Source organism: Lycorma delicatula, chromosome 9 (assembly GCF_047948215.1).
Source record: "Lycorma delicatula isolate Av1 chromosome 9, ASM4794821v1, whole genome shotgun sequence".
Classification (NCBI taxonomy): Eukaryota; Metazoa; Arthropoda; class Insecta; order Hemiptera; family Fulgoridae; genus Lycorma; species Lycorma delicatula.
The window spans coordinates 111,220,540-111,243,884 of record NC_134463.1 but is presented as its reverse complement, the minus strand read 5'-3'; the positions used below and the strand labels follow the sequence as shown (position 1 = coordinate 111,243,884).

The 23,345-nt window shown below is 30.4% G+C and overlaps 1 protein-coding gene across 16 annotated transcripts in view; it reads left to right on the top strand.

The window, feature by feature from the left end:
- LOC142330069 (uncharacterized) overlaps positions 1–23,345 on the top strand; it is a 48,949-nt gene that overhangs the window by 10,906 nt on the left and 14,698 nt on the right. For 7 of the 16 annotated variants that reach the window (XR_012757674.1, XR_012757673.1, XM_075375116.1 and 4 more), the window contains one exon: positions 20,846–21,419. The exons of 1 other annotated variant lie outside the window; for it this stretch is intronic. Coding sequence is in view for 11 of the 15 variants with exons in the window: in XM_075375116.1 (XP_075231231.1) it covers positions 20,846–21,419 (574 nt within the window). In the remaining 4 variants the exon portion in view is untranslated. Of the gene's footprint in view, positions 1–3,334; positions 3,488–15,756; positions 15,912–20,845; positions 21,420–23,345 lie in introns of those variants that run through there. 8 more of the 16 variants (XM_075375109.1, XM_075375115.1, XM_075375114.1 and 5 more) reach the window with 7 other exon arrangements.

The following is a 23,345-nucleotide window of genomic DNA, read 5'->3' as shown; positions in this document are numbered from 1 at the left end:
CAAAATTCTGTAACTTCTGGTATAATATAACATGTAGTAAGTAAATAATATTCAACCTGAATTTTTTCCTGACCAATAGATACATGCCAGTTAGAATTTTTGGTATCTGCAGAAAGAACAATATGACCAGTGAATCACTAACTTTTTATTTCTTCTCTATGAATACCAACATCACTAAAGATTTCCTTCAATTCAATTATCATTATTCCTTATATACATTGACACCTTTCTGAATTAGAATTCACCTTTCTTCACCCTTTCTTATCACTAGTACCTGATTCTTTGATAGACTGTGTTTCGTTTCTCTAAATCTGAATTAGAGTAAAATATTAGAAATAAACTAGTCAGTTGAAAAGTAAAGTTATGTTTTTAAAGAAATTAGAAACGAGTGAATTTTTATGCAGCTGTTAATATATTCAGGATTATTCAATTTGATTCAAGAAAAAAATGAAGAGGGTAAACACAAGGGAAGGCGTATGAAATACATAATTGGCATGTTCAGCTAAAAACTTAAGACTTCACAAAAAAACAGATTACTTTAACAATATAGAAAAAACTTAAAATCATATGATTGTGTTACTTAAAGCTTTATTCTAATATTAGATTTATTTTTAAAATAATACACACGTATTATCTAAGTTATTACGATAGAAAGTTATCGCAATAACTTTCTGAAAATTCAAATAATTCATCAACATATTGACCATTGTGCAATAAACTCAAAAAAAACAATGAATAAATATTGTTTTTTGACATATATATATATATATATGTTAAACAGTCACGTTTTTCCACCAATCTAAGAGTTTTTCAATATACAGAATTGGCTTGACAATATTTCTTATTTTTCCTTTTATTTGTGTAATTAAAACTACTAATAAATTAAATTATATTCCATTATGGCTTTAAAAAATATTATTTTTAAATTACCATATATAATGAGTAAATCTTTAATTTTTTTTATAATTTTGAACAAAGATACATTATTTTGTTAAGACATTGCCGATGGTAAGGGGGTTTGAGTGCTCAGTAATACAGAGTAGCTGGACCGAAGTTGCAACCATATTGGAGAGGTATCTGTCGAGAGCCATAGGAAGGATTGATTCCTGAAAAAGGACAGCAACTTTTCTAGCAGTTAAGGGCATAGCTCAGGATGACTTAAACAGCCATATAAATATCACTCAATCTTCTGAGTACTGCGCACAAAAAGCAATGGAAAACTACGGCTGTTTTTTTTCCAAGAAAATGTACCTCTGCATTTTCATATAACAAAGATGGAGGCACCTTCCTTCGTAAAATATTCCTGAAGTAAACGAGTCCCCTGTTCGGATCTTCGGGTGGGAACTACTAACAAAGGGGTCACCAAAAAATTAAAAAATAACATTCTACAAGTCGGTGGTAGGTTAGAAAACTTAAAGAAGGAAATGGATAGGTTAAATATAGATGTAGCAGATTCGGTGGGAAGAGGAAAACGATTTTTGGTCAGGTGACTATAGAATAATTACCTCAGCGTCAAATAAAAGGCAAGCAGGAGTAGGTTTCGTAATGAACAAGAAGGTAGGGAAGAAAATAGAGTACTTCAAAAAAACTTAGCCGTAGAATCATAATAGTAAGGAAAAAATAAAAAATTTAGCCGAGTACGATTGTTAAAGTCTACATGCCTACAGTGCCTAAGATGATGATGAGGTAGAGTGTGTATAAGAAATTGACGAAACAATTAAACAAATAAAAGGGAATGAAGATTTTATGATAGTTGGAGATTGGAATGCAAGAATCAGAAAAGACAAGGAAGGAAATATTGTGAATACAGACTGGGCAAAAGAAATAAAAGAAGATGAAGTCTAAGAGGATCAAAAGAATAATACAATACTGAGGGAGATCTGAATTTAAGAGCATTAAAAGATTTGAATGGCAGAAAGGCTCCTGGGATAGACGGGATATCTGCAAAATTACTGCTCAGTACAGTTGAGGAAGCAACAGATAGATTATACAAACTGGTGTGTAATATCTACGAAAAAGGGTAAGTTCCATTAGAATTAAAAAATAAAGCAAAGAAAGCAGGAGCAGATAAATGTGAAGAATACAGAACAATTAGCTTAACTAATCGCGCATTAAAAATCTGAACTAGAATTCTGTACAGAAGAACTGAGAGGAGAAGTGTTAGGAGAAGACCAGTTTGGTTTCAGGAAAAGTATAGGGACAAGGGAAGCAGTTTTAGAGTTCAAATTAATAAAAGAAGGAAGATTAAAGAAAAACAAACCAACATACTTGGTATTTATAGACTTAAAAAAGCCATTAGAAAACGTAGACTGGAATAAAATGTTCAGCATTTTAAAAAATTTAGGGTTCAAATACAGAGATTGAAGAACAATTGCTAACATTTACAGGAACCAAACAGCAACAGTAATAATTGAAGAACATAAGAAAGAAGCCGTAATAAGAAAGGGAGTCCGACAAGGATGTTCCCTAACCTGTTATTTGTTAATCTTTACATAGAACTAGCAGTTAATGATATTAAAGAACAAGTTAAATCCGGAGTAACAGTCCCAGGGTGAAAAGACAAAGATGCTACAATTTGCTGATGATATAGTAATTCTAGCCTAGAGTAAAAAAGATTTAGAAGAAACAATGAATGGCATGGATGAAGTCCTATGCAAGAACTACCGCATGAAAATAAACAAGATTAAAATGGAAGTAATGAAATGTAGTAAAAATAATGTAGACTGACTACTGAATATAAAAACAGGAAGAGAAAAGATTACGGGGGTACAAAAATTTTGTTATTTGGGAAGTAGAATTACTAAAGATGGACGGAGTACCTAGAAGAAAACCTTAGAAGCTTTTGAAATGCGGTGCTACAGGAGAATGTTAAAAATCAGATGGGTGGATAAAGTGACAAATGAAGAGGTGTTGCGGAAAATAGATGAAGAAAGAAGCATTTGGAAAAATATAGTTAAAAAAGAGACAGACTTATAGGCCACATATTCCTGAAATATGTCGCTTTGATATTGGAAGGTCAAGTAGATGGGAAAAATTGTGCAGGCAGGCAACGTTTGGAATATGTAAAACAAACTGTTAGGGATGTAGGATGTAGGGGATATACCGAAATGTAACGACTGACATTAGATAGGGAATCTTGAAGAGCTGCATCAAACCATTCAGTTGACTGAAAACAAAAAAAAGAAGGCATTTATCTGATAAAATCCTTCATAGGTATGAAATATGATACTTTTATAACAAATGAGAAAACGCGTAAAATATTTTACCGCTTCAAAATACTTTAATATTTCATTCCTGCTTTTCTTATGCAATATGTTTTTTTTTTTAATTTTAGCTCAGAAACAAGTACTACAGAAAATTCAGAATTTTACAATGAACTAAATACAACTACAAGTAATTCATATAAAATTACAAGTACAACTAATAAAAAAAAAAATACACTTGCACTCGATGGTATTAATATAACTTATTGTCTAGGAAAATCTTGGTAAGTTAACAACACAAATGATAATAATAATAACAATAATGATTAATGAAACATTATTTTGAAGTGACACATGACACATCATAAAGTGAAGCATTAGAACAGTGGTTTCCAAACTTTTCAGAGCCGCGGCGCCCTTTTTCAATTAACATTTTTCCACGGTGCCCTACCCTAAGTAAAAGTATAACAACTTAAAAGTATAAGATAAAAATAAATAAAACTCGAATATTTTCATTATTTTTTTACTTTATGAACATTAAATTAGTAACAATAAATGTCTTGGTTCAAATAATTATGAAACTTTTACAACATTTCGCGGTGCCTGTGTGAAGAAGCCGTGGCTCCCCGGTGCGCCGCGGCGCAGAGTTTGGGAATCACTGCATTAGAACATTATTTTATAAAGTAAGATGAGAGATATATTATCTGATTACCAAAACCGATTGAACCTATGAAATTCATAAATTTTCACCCGGAAAAATTATAAACATCAAAAGAATGCGATTGGAATGGTTGAGAGAATCCATAAACCTCCACGGTTAAGTGTAAATTTACAAGGAGGCATAAATACACTGGTCTTTGGTGTTAGTGGTTTAGACTCCGAAAGCACCATCATTTTACCGGGCTGACCAATAGTACAAGGCCGGATGAAAGTGTGTCCGGACGGTAAAATATAAAAACACTAGACCAGAAAAATTTTCTTATTCAAACAAGTAAAAACGTTAATTCGGTTAATCCATTGAAGAGTGACATATAGATATTTAAGAAAATCAGTTACAAAAAGATGTAAAAAACTTTTTACGGTCACGCGTTTCCATAAATTAATAGTTTTTTGAGTTTACAAGATTGACTTAGGATATTAGTTATTTTTTTTTTTTATTTGAATAATTAAATTATTTAAAGTTAAATAAGACTCCATTATCGGTTTTAAAAAATATGTCTAGGGGTGATATTTATTACGATGGAAATAAAGTAATACACAGTATTTTGTTTGACTTTAGCGTGCACTAACTATTCGATAACTATATCATATTATACAAAAATTCCTTCTCTAAAATGTATTTTTTTAAATATTAAAATAATTAAGAGTTTTTAAACTGTAAAAAAAAATCCAAAAGTCTTCTATTTCAGGTAAATCTTACGCGGTTTTTCAGTGCAAAAAATCATCTTAAGATTTAATTTTTATAATGATCCTTCCTTTTTGCACTGAGCCGTACACCAATGATAAATCATCGGTTTAAATATTAATACATACAACTACAAAGAATGAGATCCGAACGTTTTCCATGTATCCATACGCGATTAATTAGCATTAGGTACAATTAATTCGTTGAGAAATTACTTGAATGCGTTTTCGCGGTCTCGTAAATTAAAATTTAATATATCGCTTCCTTAAATGTTCTTATAATCCTGATTGAGCTGTTTTTTTGTGAGACAATAATAATACAGATATTAAAATGTATGTTTAATGTGGTTATAATTTAATTATATATGCATAACCATTTTTTTCCACCTTCTACCCTGGGCCGGATCCTGCAGTTAAGTACAACACAGTCCAGGGGACTACCCTTTATTCTGACGGGCCTCCCCGTCTCGGCCCGCCGGCTGGATCTTACTTTGCGCCCGCCTCAAATCCCCATAGTAGGATCCACCAGGTCCCCGCTTTAGAAGCCGGGACTCTTTCTTTATGCAAACGCTTCTAACGGGAACACTCCGAATGGGTCATCCCCGCCGGGACTCGGTCTTCTTTGCTCGGAAGTGCAAGATTTACCGTGCCTCATCGCTACCGCCCACTCGTGCAAGCACGAGCCAACGGCAGCTCCGCAGAGGGCTGTCCCTCATCCCCGAGTCCCGTCGATCCTTTTCCTGAAGAACCTTCGTCACGAACCCTGCGATGGTATTAAAATTCTTGGAGCTCCGCAACATGATGGCGATGAAGTTTTCCACGCTGAGGAGTCCAGTAATCGCCCAGCAAGCTAGGCGGTATTCATCCCACTGTGGGCACCGGAAAATCACATGTTCCGGGGTATCCGGGTCGCCACAGTAAGGGCAGTAGGGTTCCGCTTCCTCCAACCACACAGGTAGGTGCAGAAGACCCCATTGTCGGTCAGGAATTGCGTGAGCCAGTAGTTCAGCTCGCTGAACCTCCGACCGGCCCACGGCCCTACATCTGCTATAACGGGGTGCGTCCACCTGCCCTTGGTGAACGCATCCCATCTAGCTTGCCGATCTCAGAACAGGGCCGCATGTATGTCCCCCTTGGGCACTCCCCGGTGGCCCAACACTCGAGCCTCTGCCAGCTGCTGAAGAGGTGGCTGCCCCGTGATCACCAGCATCGCCTCTGTCGACACCGAGGCATATGCTGATGCATAACCGTATTTATGTTAACTTCCTTAATACCGAATCGCATTCAGAACTACGCAGGGGTGCACTCGTAAATTTTTAAGTTCCCAAAAGTTTGATTTTGTATACAACCTTTTTGAATTAATTATGAATTCAAAGCCACAGCGGGCTGGCTACATGTTAATGTTAAAAAAATTCACATTCATTTTGATATTTACATTGGTAAGAGGCGTGTTCGACAATCCTCGGACCCGATAATACTGCAACACCATAATGCTCGGCCACAAACAACGAATGCAACTGCCAAGCTTCCTCCGAAACTTAAATTTAAACCTATACACTCTCCGTAATCGCTAAATTTGTGGACCTGGGATTTTCACTTCTTTCCGCAATTAAAAAAATATTAAGAATATTAATTCACCATGATGAAATGAAGGACGCAATGATTTCACGGATCAAAGAAAGGCCGCTAGAATTTATCAATGACACAATGTGAAATCTGCTTCCCCATCAAGACAAATGTGAAACTGTAAATAGTGATTAAGTGGAAAAATAAAAGTAACTTGTTTTGTAAACTAAATGTATTTTTATGTCATATTTATCTCATTTGAGAGTTATGAAGTTCTGAAATCGTTAATCCGATCGCTCGACTATAGTATGTTAACTAAGTCGCAAAAGTTAAACGTTTACTCAATGTCTAAATAAAAACTCATCGAGCATTAAAATTTAAAAAACCCTTCGTTCATACAAATGAAGTGGAATGAGAATCCAAACCAGCCAGCCGATCGATGATGATAGTAGAAAGAAAAATTCTAAATTTGAAATAATTTTAGTATAAATCGGTACTGAAAACATTATTTTTGTGCGAATAAAAATAGAATTCATAAAAATACAAAACGTTTTATAATTATTTTCTTTAATTTAATCTAAAAAGAAGAAAATATATCACGAAATAAAGTATTGTACACAACCGTTTTGCGATCGGGAGATTACATATTAATTTACATGATTACATATTAAACCTGCATGATATCTTAGTTTTATGTTTATGAGAGAGGACATTTCTTTTATTGTTTTAAATACCCATCTTTCTTGAGATAAAGTATAATATCCAATTTATACGCGGGACGAAATCGTGAGAGTCAATCTGAGTTGAATTTTCAGTGGTTTACACCGTATTTAAACTAACTTTACTCCTTTCGATTACTCGAAATAGTATAATTTACTTTTCTGTCAATAGTTCTTTTTGTTTTTTTTATGTATATTGTTAAAGATTGGTTGAAATATTAATTTTGTATTGTTTCGTAAATCAGCATTTCTTTCTTCAATGTATTTTTTAAAAATTAATTTACGTATCTTTTATTTCCTCCGTAAAAACTGATGCAAACGTTTAGAGAAATTGCATAGCCATCTGGGTTTAGATTTAGGTCATTTTTTATATATTTTTTGAAAGCTTACTAGTTTTTTCAAAAAAAACATATATATAAATAATATATATATATGTACATGTTAATTTTAGGAGGGATACTCGCTAATGAAAAAAAGAACGGAAAAATATTGAAAAAATTATTAAAGCGCTAAATTTTAAGATATATTGGTGATACCATTATATAATTATTATATTTTTTAATAATTCCATAAATCTCGACGAATTCAGTAATCCTGCAAATGAGTCTTTTGATTCTGAATCTTTTTCCTACCCTATTATCATATCATAATTGAACTTTCAACCTCATCAATAAATATTTTTCCAGCTTCACATTCGTTTAACTTCATGAACAAGATATAATCATCATAAATACCATCGAAATGTCGTGTTGAAAGAAATATTCATGCAATATACTGTAAGATCTGTTGTGTGATCGCACAAATTCGACATCTTCCACGATATATTCCTTGGTGTTGATTTAATAAGAACCAATCCAATTTTTCTTAGGATTTAAGCAAACATTATATTTATAGTCCCTCAGTGATGAATATCTTGTCCTTTTCTGAAAAGGAATCAAATGGCTAATTATTTGAAATGAACATTTGAAATCCCTTTTAAACATACACATTGCATGTATAATGTTGCAGCGACTAGGTTTAGCAAATTTTAATAATCAGTAAGGCACTGTAGATGCTACACATAATGAAATTTATCAAAACGAATAACATAATTTAAATGTTTTATAGGTTTAATGCTAGCATATCTTCGGCCGAGCTACAATATTAAGAAAATTAAGATGGCTGATTGACAAAATTGAGATACACGAGTAACTGAAAAGTATTACAGAAAATAATAAATAAATATATTCATTAATTTTTAAAATGGTGTAAAAGTTTGTCTATGAGAGTAATTAAAAAATCCCTTCCTTTCCCTTATATCAAAGGAATGGTGCGTTTGTTTGTTTGATGTATACGCTCATACTTTTATTTTGATTTAAGCGCTTCTATGCCAGATTGCAGCACACAGTTTTATTGGAAGTATGTTTTATCAAAGCTTTTTCTAAAATATGTTTTACTACATTTTTCTATTTTAAATATTAAGCTAATTTATTTTGCGTTTTTGTCTGTAATATTGTTTTGATAATTTTAATGTCATATACGATACGTTTATTATACAATGTTTATTACACAATACGTTTCAATGTAATTAGCCTAATATTTCGTGTATACTTAAATGGAGCTGTAGTTTTCATGAAATCATTAGTTTAGGGCGTCGGCTTGGATCAGAATTGTGCTAAGTCCAAAATTTTCAATTTTGAGATATTCGGTGTAAATATTCTTTGGGTACTTACCTTTTCAGTGAAAAACTATTCTAAGTTCAATATTCAACAAAGAAGCTATTTATCTTAATAAAAAATTAAAAAAATTCAATTCTATTAAAAAAAAATTTATTTATTTCGTGCAGAAGTAGTCTGATTGAATTCTCTTGAAAAAATGTGTTTTTGAACTAAGCATAGTTCTGGTCCAAGCCAGCAATCATTGTAGATGGCAAATAATTTAGTAGTGCATAACAGCACGAATGAAAGCTGAAAATATATCCAGAAACCCTGTTTTAAACAGAACGTTGTTTACATTAACATTTATTATATTTGTTATTTTTTTTTACATTTTGTTGAAAAAAAATTTATTGTAGACAATGTTTTTGAAATATTATAAAAAGAAATAAGTACAGAATAAATGTTAATGTAAACAACGTTCTGTTTACAGTACACAATACAATTTATTATACAGTTGTTAGTTCAATTTTGAGTAAGCGATTGATAGATTATACAAACTGGTGTGTAATATTTATGAAAAAGGGGAATTTCCGTCAGACGTCAAAAAAAGTGTTATAGTCATGATACCAAAGAAAGCAGGAGCAGATAAATGTGAAGAATACAGAACAATTAGTTTAACTAGTCATGCATCAAAAATCTTAATTAGAATTCTATACAGAAGAATTGAGAGGAGAGTGGAAGAAGTGTTAGGAGAAGACCAATTTGATTTCAGGAAAAGTATAGGGATAAGGGAAGCAATTTTTTGGCCTCAGAATAATAGTAGAAGGAAGATTAAAGAAAAACAAACCAACATACTTGGCGTTTATAGACCTAGAAAAGGCATTCGATAACGTAGACTGGAATAAAATGTTCAGCATTTTAAAAAAATTAGGGTTCAAATACAGAGATAGAAGAACAATTGCTAACATGTACAGGAACCAAACAGCAACAGTAACAATTGAAGAACATAAGAAAGAAGCTGTAATAAGAAAGGGAGTCCGACAAGGGTGTTTCCTGTCTCCGTTACTTTTTAATCTTTACATGGAACTAGCAGTTAATGATGTTAAAGAACAATTTCGGAGTAACAGTAAAAGGTGAAAAGATAAAGATGCTACGATTTGCTGATGATATAGTAATTCTAGCCGAGAGTAAAAAGGATTTAGAAGAAACAATGAACGGCATAGATGAAGTCCTACACAAGAACTATCGCATGAAAATAAACAAGAACAAAACAAAAGTAATGAAATGTAGTAGAAATAACAAATATGGACCGCTGAATGTGAAAATAGGAGGAGAAAAGATTATGGAGGTAAAAGAATTTTGTTATTTGGGAAGTAGAATTACTAAAGATGGACGAAGCAGGAGCGATATAAAATGCCTAATAGCACAAGCTAAACGAACCTTCAGTAAGAAATATAATTTGTTTACATCAAAAATTAATTTAAATGTCAGGAAAAGATTTTTGAAAGTGTATGTTTGGAGTGTCGCTTTATATGGAAGTGAAACTTGGACAATCGGAGTATCTGAGAAGAAAAGGTTAGAAGCTTTTGAAATGCGGTGCTATAGGAGAATGTTAAAAATCAGATGGGTGGATAAAGTGACAAATGAAGAGGTATTGCGGCAAATAGATGAAGAAAGAAGCATTTGAAAAAATATAGTAAAAAGAAGAGACAGACTTATAGGCCACATACTAAGGCATCCTGGAATAGTCGCTTTAATATTGGAAGGACAGGTTGAAGGGAAAAATTGTGTAGGCAAGCCACGTTTGGAATATGTAAAACAAATTGTTAGGGATGTAGGATGTAGAGGGTATACTGAAATGAAACGACTAGCACTAGATAGGGAATCTTGGAGAGCAGCATCAAACCAGTCAAATGACTGAAGACAAAAAAAAAAAAAAGTTCAATTTTTTATCATTTATTTTCTTCACTTTGATTTTTTGGTACTGTAATGTTTTTATTATTTAATAAAAAAATTATTTACTAACGATGTAAAGTGAAAGAAACTGCTCCAACAGTTGCCTAAATACATCAGGAGAAACCACAACAAAAATTTGATAAGAAAAGCAACATAAAATACTTAATCCTCGGTATATTATAAAATGGTAAGAAAAATGCTGTTGAAAACTGTAATAATTCGAGACATAATTGATTTACTGGGACGTACAATAAACGCTTAAACACTCGGATAATAAAGTCATACCTAACGAGGTCTCACCCAAAATTCTCCTCAACTTTAGAGTCGAGATATAAACGAACATTGTTTCTCTCAATATTATAACACGGTAAGAAAAACGCTCAAATTATAGCCGTGAATTGGCCAGGGCGCGCAGCCCCTTTTATAATAAATAAAATCAAGAATTAATAATGGTGACAGTACTTTACTTCACACTCCTGTAATTAGAGTTATTTTGTACAGCATGTGAAACCATGATAAGCCTCCCAGGACCGTCTGGATGAAAGGCAGAGATGATATCAGTACACTATTAATGTCACTAATGAAAAATATTAAATTAAAGAGTGAAAAAAAATTTCATCAGTTTAAATCTATTTACCTTAGGCTCCTGATAGGGAATGAATCCCTCATCGACTCAATAAGTTTTTCATGCCTTTACATGAGGAGTATATACCATTAAACTGTATGCATTGTGGTAGACATTTGTAAAAATTTATGATATAATTCAAGGTACATAATAAGTTTTGTAATGTTTATTATGATGAGTAGAGCTCTGTTTTCCAATTTATCACAACTTTTTCAATAACTTAGTGTATATCTCGATTGAGATCAGGCTAATTTTATCAACTTGATTTAGAAGTATAAAAATTATATTTTAAAAAGAAATTGATAACTGCTGTCACCAAAAGGTAAGTAGTAATTTTCATTCAAGATACATGTAATAATGGTTAAAATTAATATTTGATGTTTAAAAATTGGAATATCTTCTGATCAAAAAAAAATCAAAAGATGTTTTCCTTTTTTACATTCTACTCATCAATCTACTGTAAGAATTTTTCAACTTTTAGAATAACTTTATTAATCATAAAAATTGATTTTTTAAAAATTTTCATTATTGAATATGTCTAAAAAAAAGGTTTATTAACTTAAAAGATTGAAAATTTTTCTAAATTTTCAATTAAACTGAAGAATAATAAACATGACTTTTTCATTTTCTATCAAATGTTTTCAGAAATTAAAATGATTACAGACAAAATTTCCAAAATATTTTCCAGCTCCAGCAGGGTTGCTGAAAAATTTCACAAACCTTACTAAGTTTGCGGAATAATTTCAATGATAACCTTACAGTGATTGTACTTTAAAACTCTACAACCTAATTCTAATATGTAACTATATAAAACAAAATATAATAACAGATATATTTATATTTATACAAAATATTATAAAAGGGAAAAAATAATGTAAAAAAAGTTAGTACCTGACAGCTCTTCCATTTGTTTATTTAACTAGTGAAGCGATGATTACCTGCAACAAAAGAAAATAGAAAAATATAAACCATTATAACTATTAATAAATATATTTTCAAAAAAGAACATACATTTTAATCGTGTGATAATATCAAATTCTTAGAAAAATATTCTATAACTGCATTTTGAAAGTTTGAGAGCCCAGGCTTTACTCTATATCAGCGTTTCTCTAGCTAGAGGTCATGGTCGATATGAAAAGCGAAATTAGCCTACAACATTACAAGGAAACAATAATGAAATCATTTTATGTGAACAAAATCATTTGTAATAAACAATTTACTTACATTTCTAAGTACACATGTAAAGAAAATAAATTACCTTTGTTTTTCATTTAAAAATTTCTCAATACGTTGATCTATGTTAGAAACACAAAAAAGCAAATTGTTAATTTGCTTTTCATATGATAAATAACGATTCCTATTTATCATTTATTTTACCTATTCATTTTTTAGCACAACCGTAGAAAAAAAGCCATTTTCAAAGAGGTAAGACATAGCGAAACGGAATAATATCTTTAATGCTTCTGTAACTAAATTTGCCTATACATTTCAATGAGCAAGCCAAACCGAAGCTAAATTTTCAGATGTGAATTGTAATATAAGATTTTTTTGGCAGACTTTCGGTGGGATGGTAGTGATTCGTAACTGGTACCGTAGCCGCTGCAATAATGTTTTCACTAAATGGATTCAGTACACTTCTCCGAGAAATGATTTCTATCTTCCGAGAAATAATCACTTGGCCGACTGAATTTTTATCTCACGAAAATGTATCATCATGCTATCCAAACTGGGACGAAAATATGTCTTCTTCATCCAAATTTTACTCAATATAATCGGAAGTAAAAGGAAACAAATCAAAATTTTTGCTTGGCATGAACTTTGTCTGTAATTAATAAAATGTTTTTTCACTTCCTTTTAAATTGTTTAAACGTGAAAAATATAAGATAAGTGAACCAACAGCAACATATACACTTTAAAAAACATTGACAAAGTTGACTGTTTATCCTGGAAAATTCCAATAACCGGACTAACCCTTTATGACAATGGTTGCATGTGAAAAAATGTTTCACCTGTTTAGCATACGACAAGCCCAACCTTCTTACAATTCCAGCAACATTTTGGTCATCCCTTGCCGTAAGGGTTGGTCACATCAAATATTGTTTCAGACAAAAGTTTTAGGTAATGTTTGAAGGACTAACTACCACTTTAAAAAGATTCGATAATTTGCCTATTAAGGGAGGTATAATTGTTTTGTCTTCGAAACACCATTTTTTTCATCCCCTGGGCAAATGTTACGTGACATCAAAAAAATTTATTTAGATAAGTTTCAGGCCCTTATCCAAAAAATAGTAGGAACTTTTAACGAATTCGAGATATTTTACTTAAAAGAAAGTTATAGCAATATTTTTTTTTTCGAAAACAAAATATGGTCCGATTTTGCCCATTAACGAACTCGACCGAGATTTTGGATCGTTATATTTTATGTATCAATTTGAAAATTATTGGCGCAAAATTACTGCAGTTATCGTGTCCACAAGGAAATGAAATATATATATATATATAAACTTACGAACTGACTGTGGTTTTTGGGTCTGCGGGATGTGAAATACGAAGATACGTCAAAATTTTCCGGAACCCCCCCCCCCACGATTCATGGTACACAATTACAATTGCAAATCGAATCATGGTACCAATTGCAATGAGTACCATGCTTTTGTGAGGTACCATGCTAGCTTTCTTCTGAAGTCTACCTAAAAAACACAGTTACACCGTTTGACCGCACTCTAAAAAACAAAAACCTCAAATTATTATTATTACTTTCAATGAACTACGCTTTTAAAAATTTAAATAAAGGCACCAGATGTCCATTTCGAAACTAAACTGACGTTCAGCAATCCCTTAAGCCTCTTTTATACTGCGGAAAGCACGACTTGTTCAAATGTATTATATGCATATTCGAACATGACGTTCTCACAGAGATTATTATAAAAGCAGATCAAATTACAAGGAACACATTCGAGTTGAAACCTGTAAATTTCTCATGTTTGTACACTCCACTCATACATACATGATCATAACTACCTATCAACGCAGCTAAATAGTATTTCAGAACGTTAAGTTATCGTTTGGGGGGGGGGGATATAACCGTTTGCGGGGAGGGGTTTAGCAGAATAATCGTTATATATTTTTAATTTTTGAGGGTCGTTGACCTAAAAAGTTTGAGAATTGCGGTTATAAATTATTTAGAATCGTTTTTAAAGTGTGTGAGTGCAAACGAATCTAAAAACAAGTCTAACACAGCTGAACATCTTATAAAAAATTACACCATCAATAATAATGTTGATGAACGTATGGAAATTTTAAAAGTAAATAATTTTTTAATTAGTCAGATACTGATGACTAAGTATTAATGTTAAATGATTTTTGTAACAAAAAAATTGCCAAGCCTGATCGGGTTTCAAACACAGAATCTTCCAGATAAAAGACAAAGACGCTACCTCTATCCTGGGGAAATCAGTGAAGTAAAGAAAATGATATTACTATAAAAGTATTAAATGTATAAATTTAAAACAAACACAAATCGATGAAGTCACAGATAGACTAAAAAAATGAAGTGAATATTTTGTTTAAATTATCATCTGAGGTGGCTAGCCGGTATGCATACTGGTTGGCTGCTGGATCAGTCTGTGTGAGGTTTAATTAGTGGCACAAATCTAGAATTATTTCAACTATGACTTTATCTATCTCATTCATCCTTGCCAAAGTAAATGTGTGAAGTGTTGAAGGTTGTAATAGTGAAGTAAAATAATATTACAGAATTTTTAAAAACTTGCTTTAACCTTATTAGTCATACTTACTATCAAATTATTATCATACATTGCATGAGTTTAATTAGGAGGTTAATTTGGATTTCAAAAGATAACATCATACATTAACATTTCTAATAATATATTTATAAAATATCAATTTTATCACACCTGCACCCTTAATTTAACCCCTTATGGGAAGATGTTTGCAAAAGTAAAGGTGGATAAATTTAATTCCACCAAAATTTAATTAGTTGACAATGTCAGGAAGAATGTTAAATTAAGGATGCAAGATTTGAGGGCAAATTTAAAAAAAAAATCTGAGTTATGAAAAGCAAGTACTAATAACAATGATGCTTGCTTCAGGCTCTACATCAACTACACTCTTAATTGAATTAATTAACAGTAGAATTTGACAAAACAGTAAGCAGTTTTTTAGTTTAATTTTATAATACACATATTGTTTTTCTAAAATTTCAACATAAAAAAAAGTAGTAATAGAAATAGCTCTTGTAAAGCATTATTTATTCAAAAAATAAAGGGTAGTCAAAATTATATCTTATGTCTTTTATGGTTTAGTTGGATAAGTTCAATGATATGAAATGAATAACTATTAAATATGATTAAACAAAAGCACTGTTATAATAACATTTTTAGTAAAGGAAAAACAAAAACATGTATATTGTGTATACTACACAATATTAATGAAATGAAATAATGGTATGTATTTTTGATTATTCATAAAAAAACAGTAAACTGCATCATGCTGACTATATTTATTATTAAACAATAAAGAATTTTTTTTTAAATGTGCATAACAACAGATTTAGGTGGAGTAAAATGATGCAAACTTTGATCTCTTGACAACATAACAAAAAATGGAAAAAGTTAATTTATTGATGATTTATCATTAAGTAAGCAATTAAAAATTAAATTTATATTTCATATCATTCAACACACATTTTTATTCTTTCCATATCTACAGTAACAGTAAGTTTTTATTTTTGTTGTACTCTATAAAACTACACTCTGTTTAATCAAAACGATAAAAACAGGTAAAATATGCTGTTCAACTTTATTATTATTTAAATTAATTCTAAGCATAAACAGACAAAACAATGAACTTTTATTTACTCTGTAATATTTTTAGTTGTACGGTTGAGTGAGTCAAGATTTAGAAAGTGTAAATTAAAAAACACTTGTCGACTTAGATAGTCTTTAATAAATTACGTTTATTACTTTCATTTTACAAAGTATAAGTAGATAAAATATAAATTAATTAACCAGTCCAATGATCTCTGGCTGTGTGGTAAAATCTCAGCCTTTCATCTCAAGGTTGTGGGTTTGATCTCGGCCAGATATGGAACTTGTCATACATTACAAATTTACACTTCATATTCCCATGAACTACATTAAAAGTTTATACGTTGAGTTAATCATTGAAAAAAAATACATATTTCACTAAAAAGGAACTATAAAAATATGTGAATAATTGTTTGGTATACTTATATGTAAAATTAATTAATTTATTTGTCATAGAATAATAAAATTATTTATTAATGTCTCGTTTATAAACTATTTAAGGTTTTATGGGATAAATACAGCTATGGTTTACTGCTTTCAATTCATAAAAATAAATAAAGCATTTATTCGTGGCCATGCAAATAAAAACATATAAGCATAAAATAATGATTTCAGGTCTCCTTCTCTAATATGAGATTGTGTCATATTTAAAAAAAAATGTCACCCCTTAAGTTTTTACATAATATTTAATACAAGAATAATAACTAAAAATTTTCTTTTTTTTAGAAATTTAATACATTATCTACTTTTCATGATAAAAATTTAATAAAAGCAAAGAATTGTACAAACTTGTTACTTTTATGTTTTAGTTACAATTCACTGACTTCTTATTATAAATTATAAATTTAAGATAAATTACTTAAAAGGAATTTTTTAAATGTTGATTACATAGAAAAATTAGATTAAAACTTTTGCATGTTTTTTGTTCTGTATTTAAGTATAAATAAAAGCAAAAATCTTTATTCTAAATGAACAAATATACATACTGACTTACCACATCAGAAACAAAGATCCTTTATCGCTTGTTGCTCCCATGGCACTCTGAAAAACTTAATACAAAGTGAAAACTATTTCAAATAAAGGGTAAAGTAAACTCAATAATAGTTACAAACACGACAGTTAAGAACAAAAACATAAATCAGTGTTGCCAACTTGTTTTCCGTAGGTCTAAAATTATTGTATCTACTAGACACATCTGTTTACTTTTTTATGTTTGGCGTTTTACATGGGATATCTTAGAAACTAAGAGAGATACAGTTCTAGGACCTATTTTTTTCGATTTCCCAGCTCAAAAACCATAAGAAACAATTGAATTTGTCCCTTAATTGACCTTCCCAGAATTTCAAAAAGCCTTAATTTATCCGGAGGAACTGAAACTCGGGCGAAATCTTTCGCCTTGTATAACTCGCTAACGAAGCGTTTTCGGACCTATGTTTATATGAATGAACGTTTTTCTTATTTTTAGCCTCTAGAATGAGTTGTCAAAGTACTGACCTATCCTCCTGAATCACTCTGTATATTTTAATTCTTACCATTGTAATGTACTATACATAATTAAAATATATGTTTTTCAAAAAAATAAAAAGTATTCGCATAAGAGGTAATACAGTGACTACCATGATTTAATCTACAATACTGTAAATTTATCAATGGAGTGATTACAGTATTGGTTAGTCTGACTTTTCACCATTAGACATAAAACCAGAGTAGTTACATTTTTTAATTTTTATTTTGTTAATCTGACTTATTTAATTTTATTTTTTTTATAAATAAATATAAAAATTATTAAAATAATTCTTCTCAAGTTTATAAGTTAATAAACAATTTTATTTAGCAAGAAAAATCTGATGGACGAAAAATTATTACGTAATTTTTTTTTTAAAACTACAAATTTTGGAAGTGTCAAAAAAGTAATAAACAAAATCTTATTAATAACTTAAATCAAAATATTTACTTTTCGTCCTGTTATATTTGTAAATTACTAGAATTATTACATACTAAGCATATAATTTATTAATAAATGAACTAATGTAACCGTTATAATAAAAAAAAATAGAACAGAAAAACTTAAAAGTTATTTAATCACAAAAGAGAAGACTATATAATACATTAAAAAGGAATGAAAATAATTTTGGTCATTACAACATATTTACTGTAAACCTCCTCATTCTGTTAAGAGCATTATTGTTCATTACATATTATTTTTTTCTGATTTTAGGAAATTTATACTATTGAAAAAAATGTTTGTGTAACAATAATACAAAATTCGACAAAACAAATGTTACATTCTAATATAGGGCCAAAAATGATATAATGAAACCAATCAATCAGTTCTTTGTACCAAACTTCATAATTTTCACTTAATCAAGGGTACAGTATGAGGGGTATGTTATATTAGAGCATTATCTGAGTACCAACTGACTGACTGCTTTCAAATTTTGAAGATACATTTATGTTATCCCAGGGAAGGTTTTAATCCATAGATCGAGCCCTAGCTCCCTTGGGAAGAGAATCACAGCATCACACGAAAACCAGCAGACTGATTGCTTTCAAATATTCAGGATACACTAGGTTCTTCCAAGGAAGAACCTAGTCATTAGTGGTCTAGAACCTTTGATTGAGGTCTTAGCCCCCTTGGAAAGAGTATCAGAGCACCACACAAGAACCAACTGACCGATTGTTTTCAAATCTTTTGGATACATTCATCTTATTCCAGAAACGATTTTAAGCCAAATATCAAGGCCCTAGTTCCATTGTGGGATTGGAGGGATGTCGCAAACGAGGGAAATATTAGAGGAAAGACAGCTTTTCAGGTTTTAACTGTTATTTATCACTATTAGTTTCAAAACCATGAGGATAATAAACACAGCAGCACTCCAGAGGGTGTAGCCTCCTAGCTAGACGGGAAGGGTGATCAGCTACTCCTTAACCATCCTTAACTCCTTAATCATCCGCGATCCACTTGATATATTACACACTGAAATGTTTCTATCTGTCTCAGACTCAGTGGAATTCAAAATATATTTTCTTTCATTTTTATTTTGTTTTTTCTTCATCTTTCTAGTAAAACTAGCAATGATTATTTACAGATCTGCTTGACATTTTTTCTATTTTTATTATATTCAATTTTTTTACCTGAAGAACCAATCTTTTTTCTGCTCCTATGCTATATTTTTCCTGTTTTACTCGATTTTTATTGACAGACTCTTTTCAATTTTATTTAAAAAAATTTTCCATTTTCTTCCATTACTATTTTGTTTATAGAATTTTTAAGGTAAATTTTTCCTGATATTTAAATAGAGTTTTCATGTTACACTCTATATTATGTATTGAAAATTTTAATTTATGCTGAGACTTCTATTTATCTATGTGAAATGATAAACAGTTGCAATAGAAAGAAAAAAATTCCAGAATGGAAACGAGACAAACTTTGCACTACAGATATTCAGGTGCAAAGTATCTCAAATACGTAAGCACATTTAGCTTTTATTTTGGTAGAATATAATTAACTAAAAATATCTTCAAAAGAATTATTGAAATGTTTTATAAAGGTTACAAATCCTAATATTGTAAAAGCTTAAGATTAGAAAAGGTTATAAAGAAAATGTTTATAGATTATATCTTTGTTGGTATAAAACTGTAGTCGTATAAAGTCTGGAACATTTACGTTACTATTTTAGCAGTCGCAGACTGGTTGATGTCAAAAAAATAAAATCTGAAAACTAGTCATATTAATAGGAGAGCAGTTCGGAAAGTAACCTCCGTTTGCTTACTATGCGTGAAGGAGTGGGGGTAGCACTACCGTTTTTGTATAGACGTGCACGGGCGGTATCCAGCCGTGGCAGTAGCAAGGTTGTGTGAACGCTCGTTGATTTTCCGTGGCTTGTTAAAATGTACGCTGCAACAGTAAACCCCGCGAAGAGTGAAGTGCGCGCTGTTATCAGATTTCTCACGGTAAAAAAAATATTCAGCAGCTGATATTCAACGGGAACTTTGCGCTGTATATGAACCAAAGATTATGAGCAAAGGAGCTGTATGCAATTGGGTTCGTTCATTCAAAAGTGGACGAAGAAATGTGCATGACGAAAAAAGGAGTGGCCGTCCATCTGTGGTCAATCATGATGAACTGGTTCAAAAGATTGATGCCAAAGTATGTGAAATGACGTTTTACCATCTCGGAGCTTTTCAATGAATTCCTGAAAATTTCCAGGGCTGTTTAGTTCGAGATAGTCATAGTAAAGTTAGGCTAACTTAAATTCCGTAAGTAAGGAACAGGCGGGAAATATTTTTGCAGCCGAAATTTCTAAGTTAGTGACAATGTACGATAAGTGCCTAAATTTAAGTGGTAATTATGTTGAAAAGTAGAGAAAGATGTAGTTTTAAAATGTACATAATAAAATTTATTTACCTACAACTGTGTTTTATTTATAACCAAGCGGAGGTTACTTTCCGAACGGCCATGTAACACAATATTATTCTTATTAACAATATAAATTTACTATAATTTTAATCTAATCATATTGTAAATTAACAAATTTTCTAAATTTAAAAACTCTTCTAAAAATCGTACATTACTGTTATTTTGCGTACATTTACATTAATTAATGTAATGTAATGTAAACATCAATGACAATTCTACTCTATTATTAACTGTACTCATAATATAATCAGAAAAGTACTCTTAATTATTCAGTATATATACTACAGATTTAACTGAACAATGTAGTTGGTCACCAGTGACAAAAATCGTTTTTGCAAAAATGAAAAGTATGTCATTTTACAAAGAACCCCTATTTAACGTACTCACAACTTATATAGTCTTTTTTTTTGTTTAGTTTACCTGATATTTTTTAGGACTTCACTGTATCTAAAAATAATATATTTTATTATTTTTTTTATTTTTCAGGTTGTATTAATAAAGTTTATCAAGATATGGAAAAAACCAATTTGTTAGTAATCATTTTCTGTGTATTTGGTGGGTACAGTAGACCAGCAGAACATAATACTAAATTACAACCAACTACCACTCAAAAACTTGATGGTGAACATAACTATAATACAAAAGAAATTAACACAAATCAAAAAATCAATGATAATAGTATTAAAAAAGGTACCACAGCAAATAAACTGATTTCTAATAGTTCAACTGAAGATGTAACTTTTGTGCCTAATAATAATAAATATTATAACAAAAGCAACAACCCTACATTTACAAAGATAGATGATAGCATAACTACTACACCAGCAACTGTAAGTAATTCTGACAAAAATGTTAACAACAGCGACAATAACAACAACCCTACATTTACAAAGATAGATGATAGTATAACTACTACACCAGCAACTGTAAGTAATTCTGACAAAAATGTTAACAACAGCAACAATAACAACAACCCTACATTTACAAAGATAGATGATAGTATAACTACTAAAGGAAAAACTAATGAAGGAAAAAAAATTGAAATCCAAATCAAAAAAAGGTATGTAATAAAAAATAATTATCTAGTACAATATATATCATACTATTACATATCCTTATTTATTTTTCACAACTTAAATATTATACCAATTAAAAAACAAAACTAAATGAAAACTTATTAATACTGATTGTTTTAAGACAGGATGAACAGAAAATCCTAGTCAACGTTAGCCAGGTTTGCAGAATTACTCAATGAAATTTGATAAAAATTTAATAAACAAATTGCTCTACTGTACACACATTCCATTAATAAATGTTGAAAAAGTATAAATATAGGTTTAGTGTGTTTCTAAACATCCAGTAATATGTGCACAGTATTTATATAATTTATATATTAAAACTTGAAATAGTAAAAAATAAAATTACAAGGTAAATAATAAGCAATAGGTTCAGTATCCTTTGCTGTTTATCAGAAACACTTTCAGTGATGACATCTTTACTAAACTATGTTTTTCTACTTGATTTTCAAAAAGACAAATATCCTTTTTGCCATCAACTGCTTTGTTCATTAACAATAAATAGTAAATTCAAAAAGAAAATGGTTATTGTCATTTAAATTAATGATCATCACGAACCGGTTTATTAAACATTTTCTTCAGTTGTTGGCATTTTATTCTTATTTTACAATCTTCAGTTGTGAAACTTTTCAGGTCTTACAGAACCACCTGAGTACAAAGATAAAATTAACTCAGCATTTTATCCAGTACTATTAAAAAAAAAATTACTTTTATTAAAAAAGAAAAATTAATTTTATTAAACTTCATTAATATACAATGTACAGAATCAAGAAGCAGATAGTGAAAATTATATGAAATTTAATGTTAAAACAGGTCAAAAGTTCTATTGCATAACATTATTGACATCAATAACATTACTGTTTAACAAACTTTTTGTTTAAAATTTGAAAATACATAATGTATTTACTTTTATTTATATTACTTATGATCTTAACAGTGGAGATGCCTTTCATCATATTTTGATGAGGAAATTGAGCTGAATAAAGTGACAGGTGAAAAATGCCTGACCTTATAGGCAATTAACTATCTTGAGGCCAGGATTCTATGACTCCAACAGGCTCTTTAATAAATATTTAAATAACAAAATAAATGATAGAGAAGATAAATTCCAAAGCATAATTTATACACCTTTCATCTTAATATACATAATTTACAAGCTCATTTTTTTTTTTTTATTTACTTTTTTTTGTCTTCAGTCATTTGACTAGTTTGATGCAGCTTTCCACGATTCCCTATCTAGTGCTAGTCGTTTCATTTCGGTATACCACCTACATTCTACATCCCTAAAAATTTGTTTTACATATTCCAAATGTTGCCTGCCTACACAATTTTTTCCTTCTACCTGTCCCTCCGATATTAAAGCGACTATTCCAGGATGCCTTAATATGTAGCCTATAAGTCTGTCTCTTCTTTTACCTATATTTTTCCAAATGCTTCTTTCTTCATCTATTTGCCGCAACACCTCTTCATTTGTCACTTTATCCACCAATCTGATTTTTAATTTTTAACTCACTGGTCACGTAATTGGATTATTGTGTTCTTCGCTCCTTTATTTTGTCTGAACATATTAATATTTTAATCTCAACATAAGTATTAAATCTATTAATATAATATATAGTCAAGCAACTAAGGTTATCTCTTTTTTTATGATCTGGCAACAAGCTGCAAAATGTTTTCTTTCTCAATTTTCAACACTGTATTTGAAAAGGGCTTTATACTTTCATCTTATTTTTTTTGTGTTAGAAATTTTTTTATCATAAAAAACTACTTTTACTATCATAAAGTGTTATAATCTTCAAAAATATTTTTTAGAATATTTCTTAGATGTATACAGAATATTAGGAGACTTTTTTAACTGAATTGTTTTCCTGCTTGTCCCAGTCTGCTTTTTATTTCTATTTCATTCATCA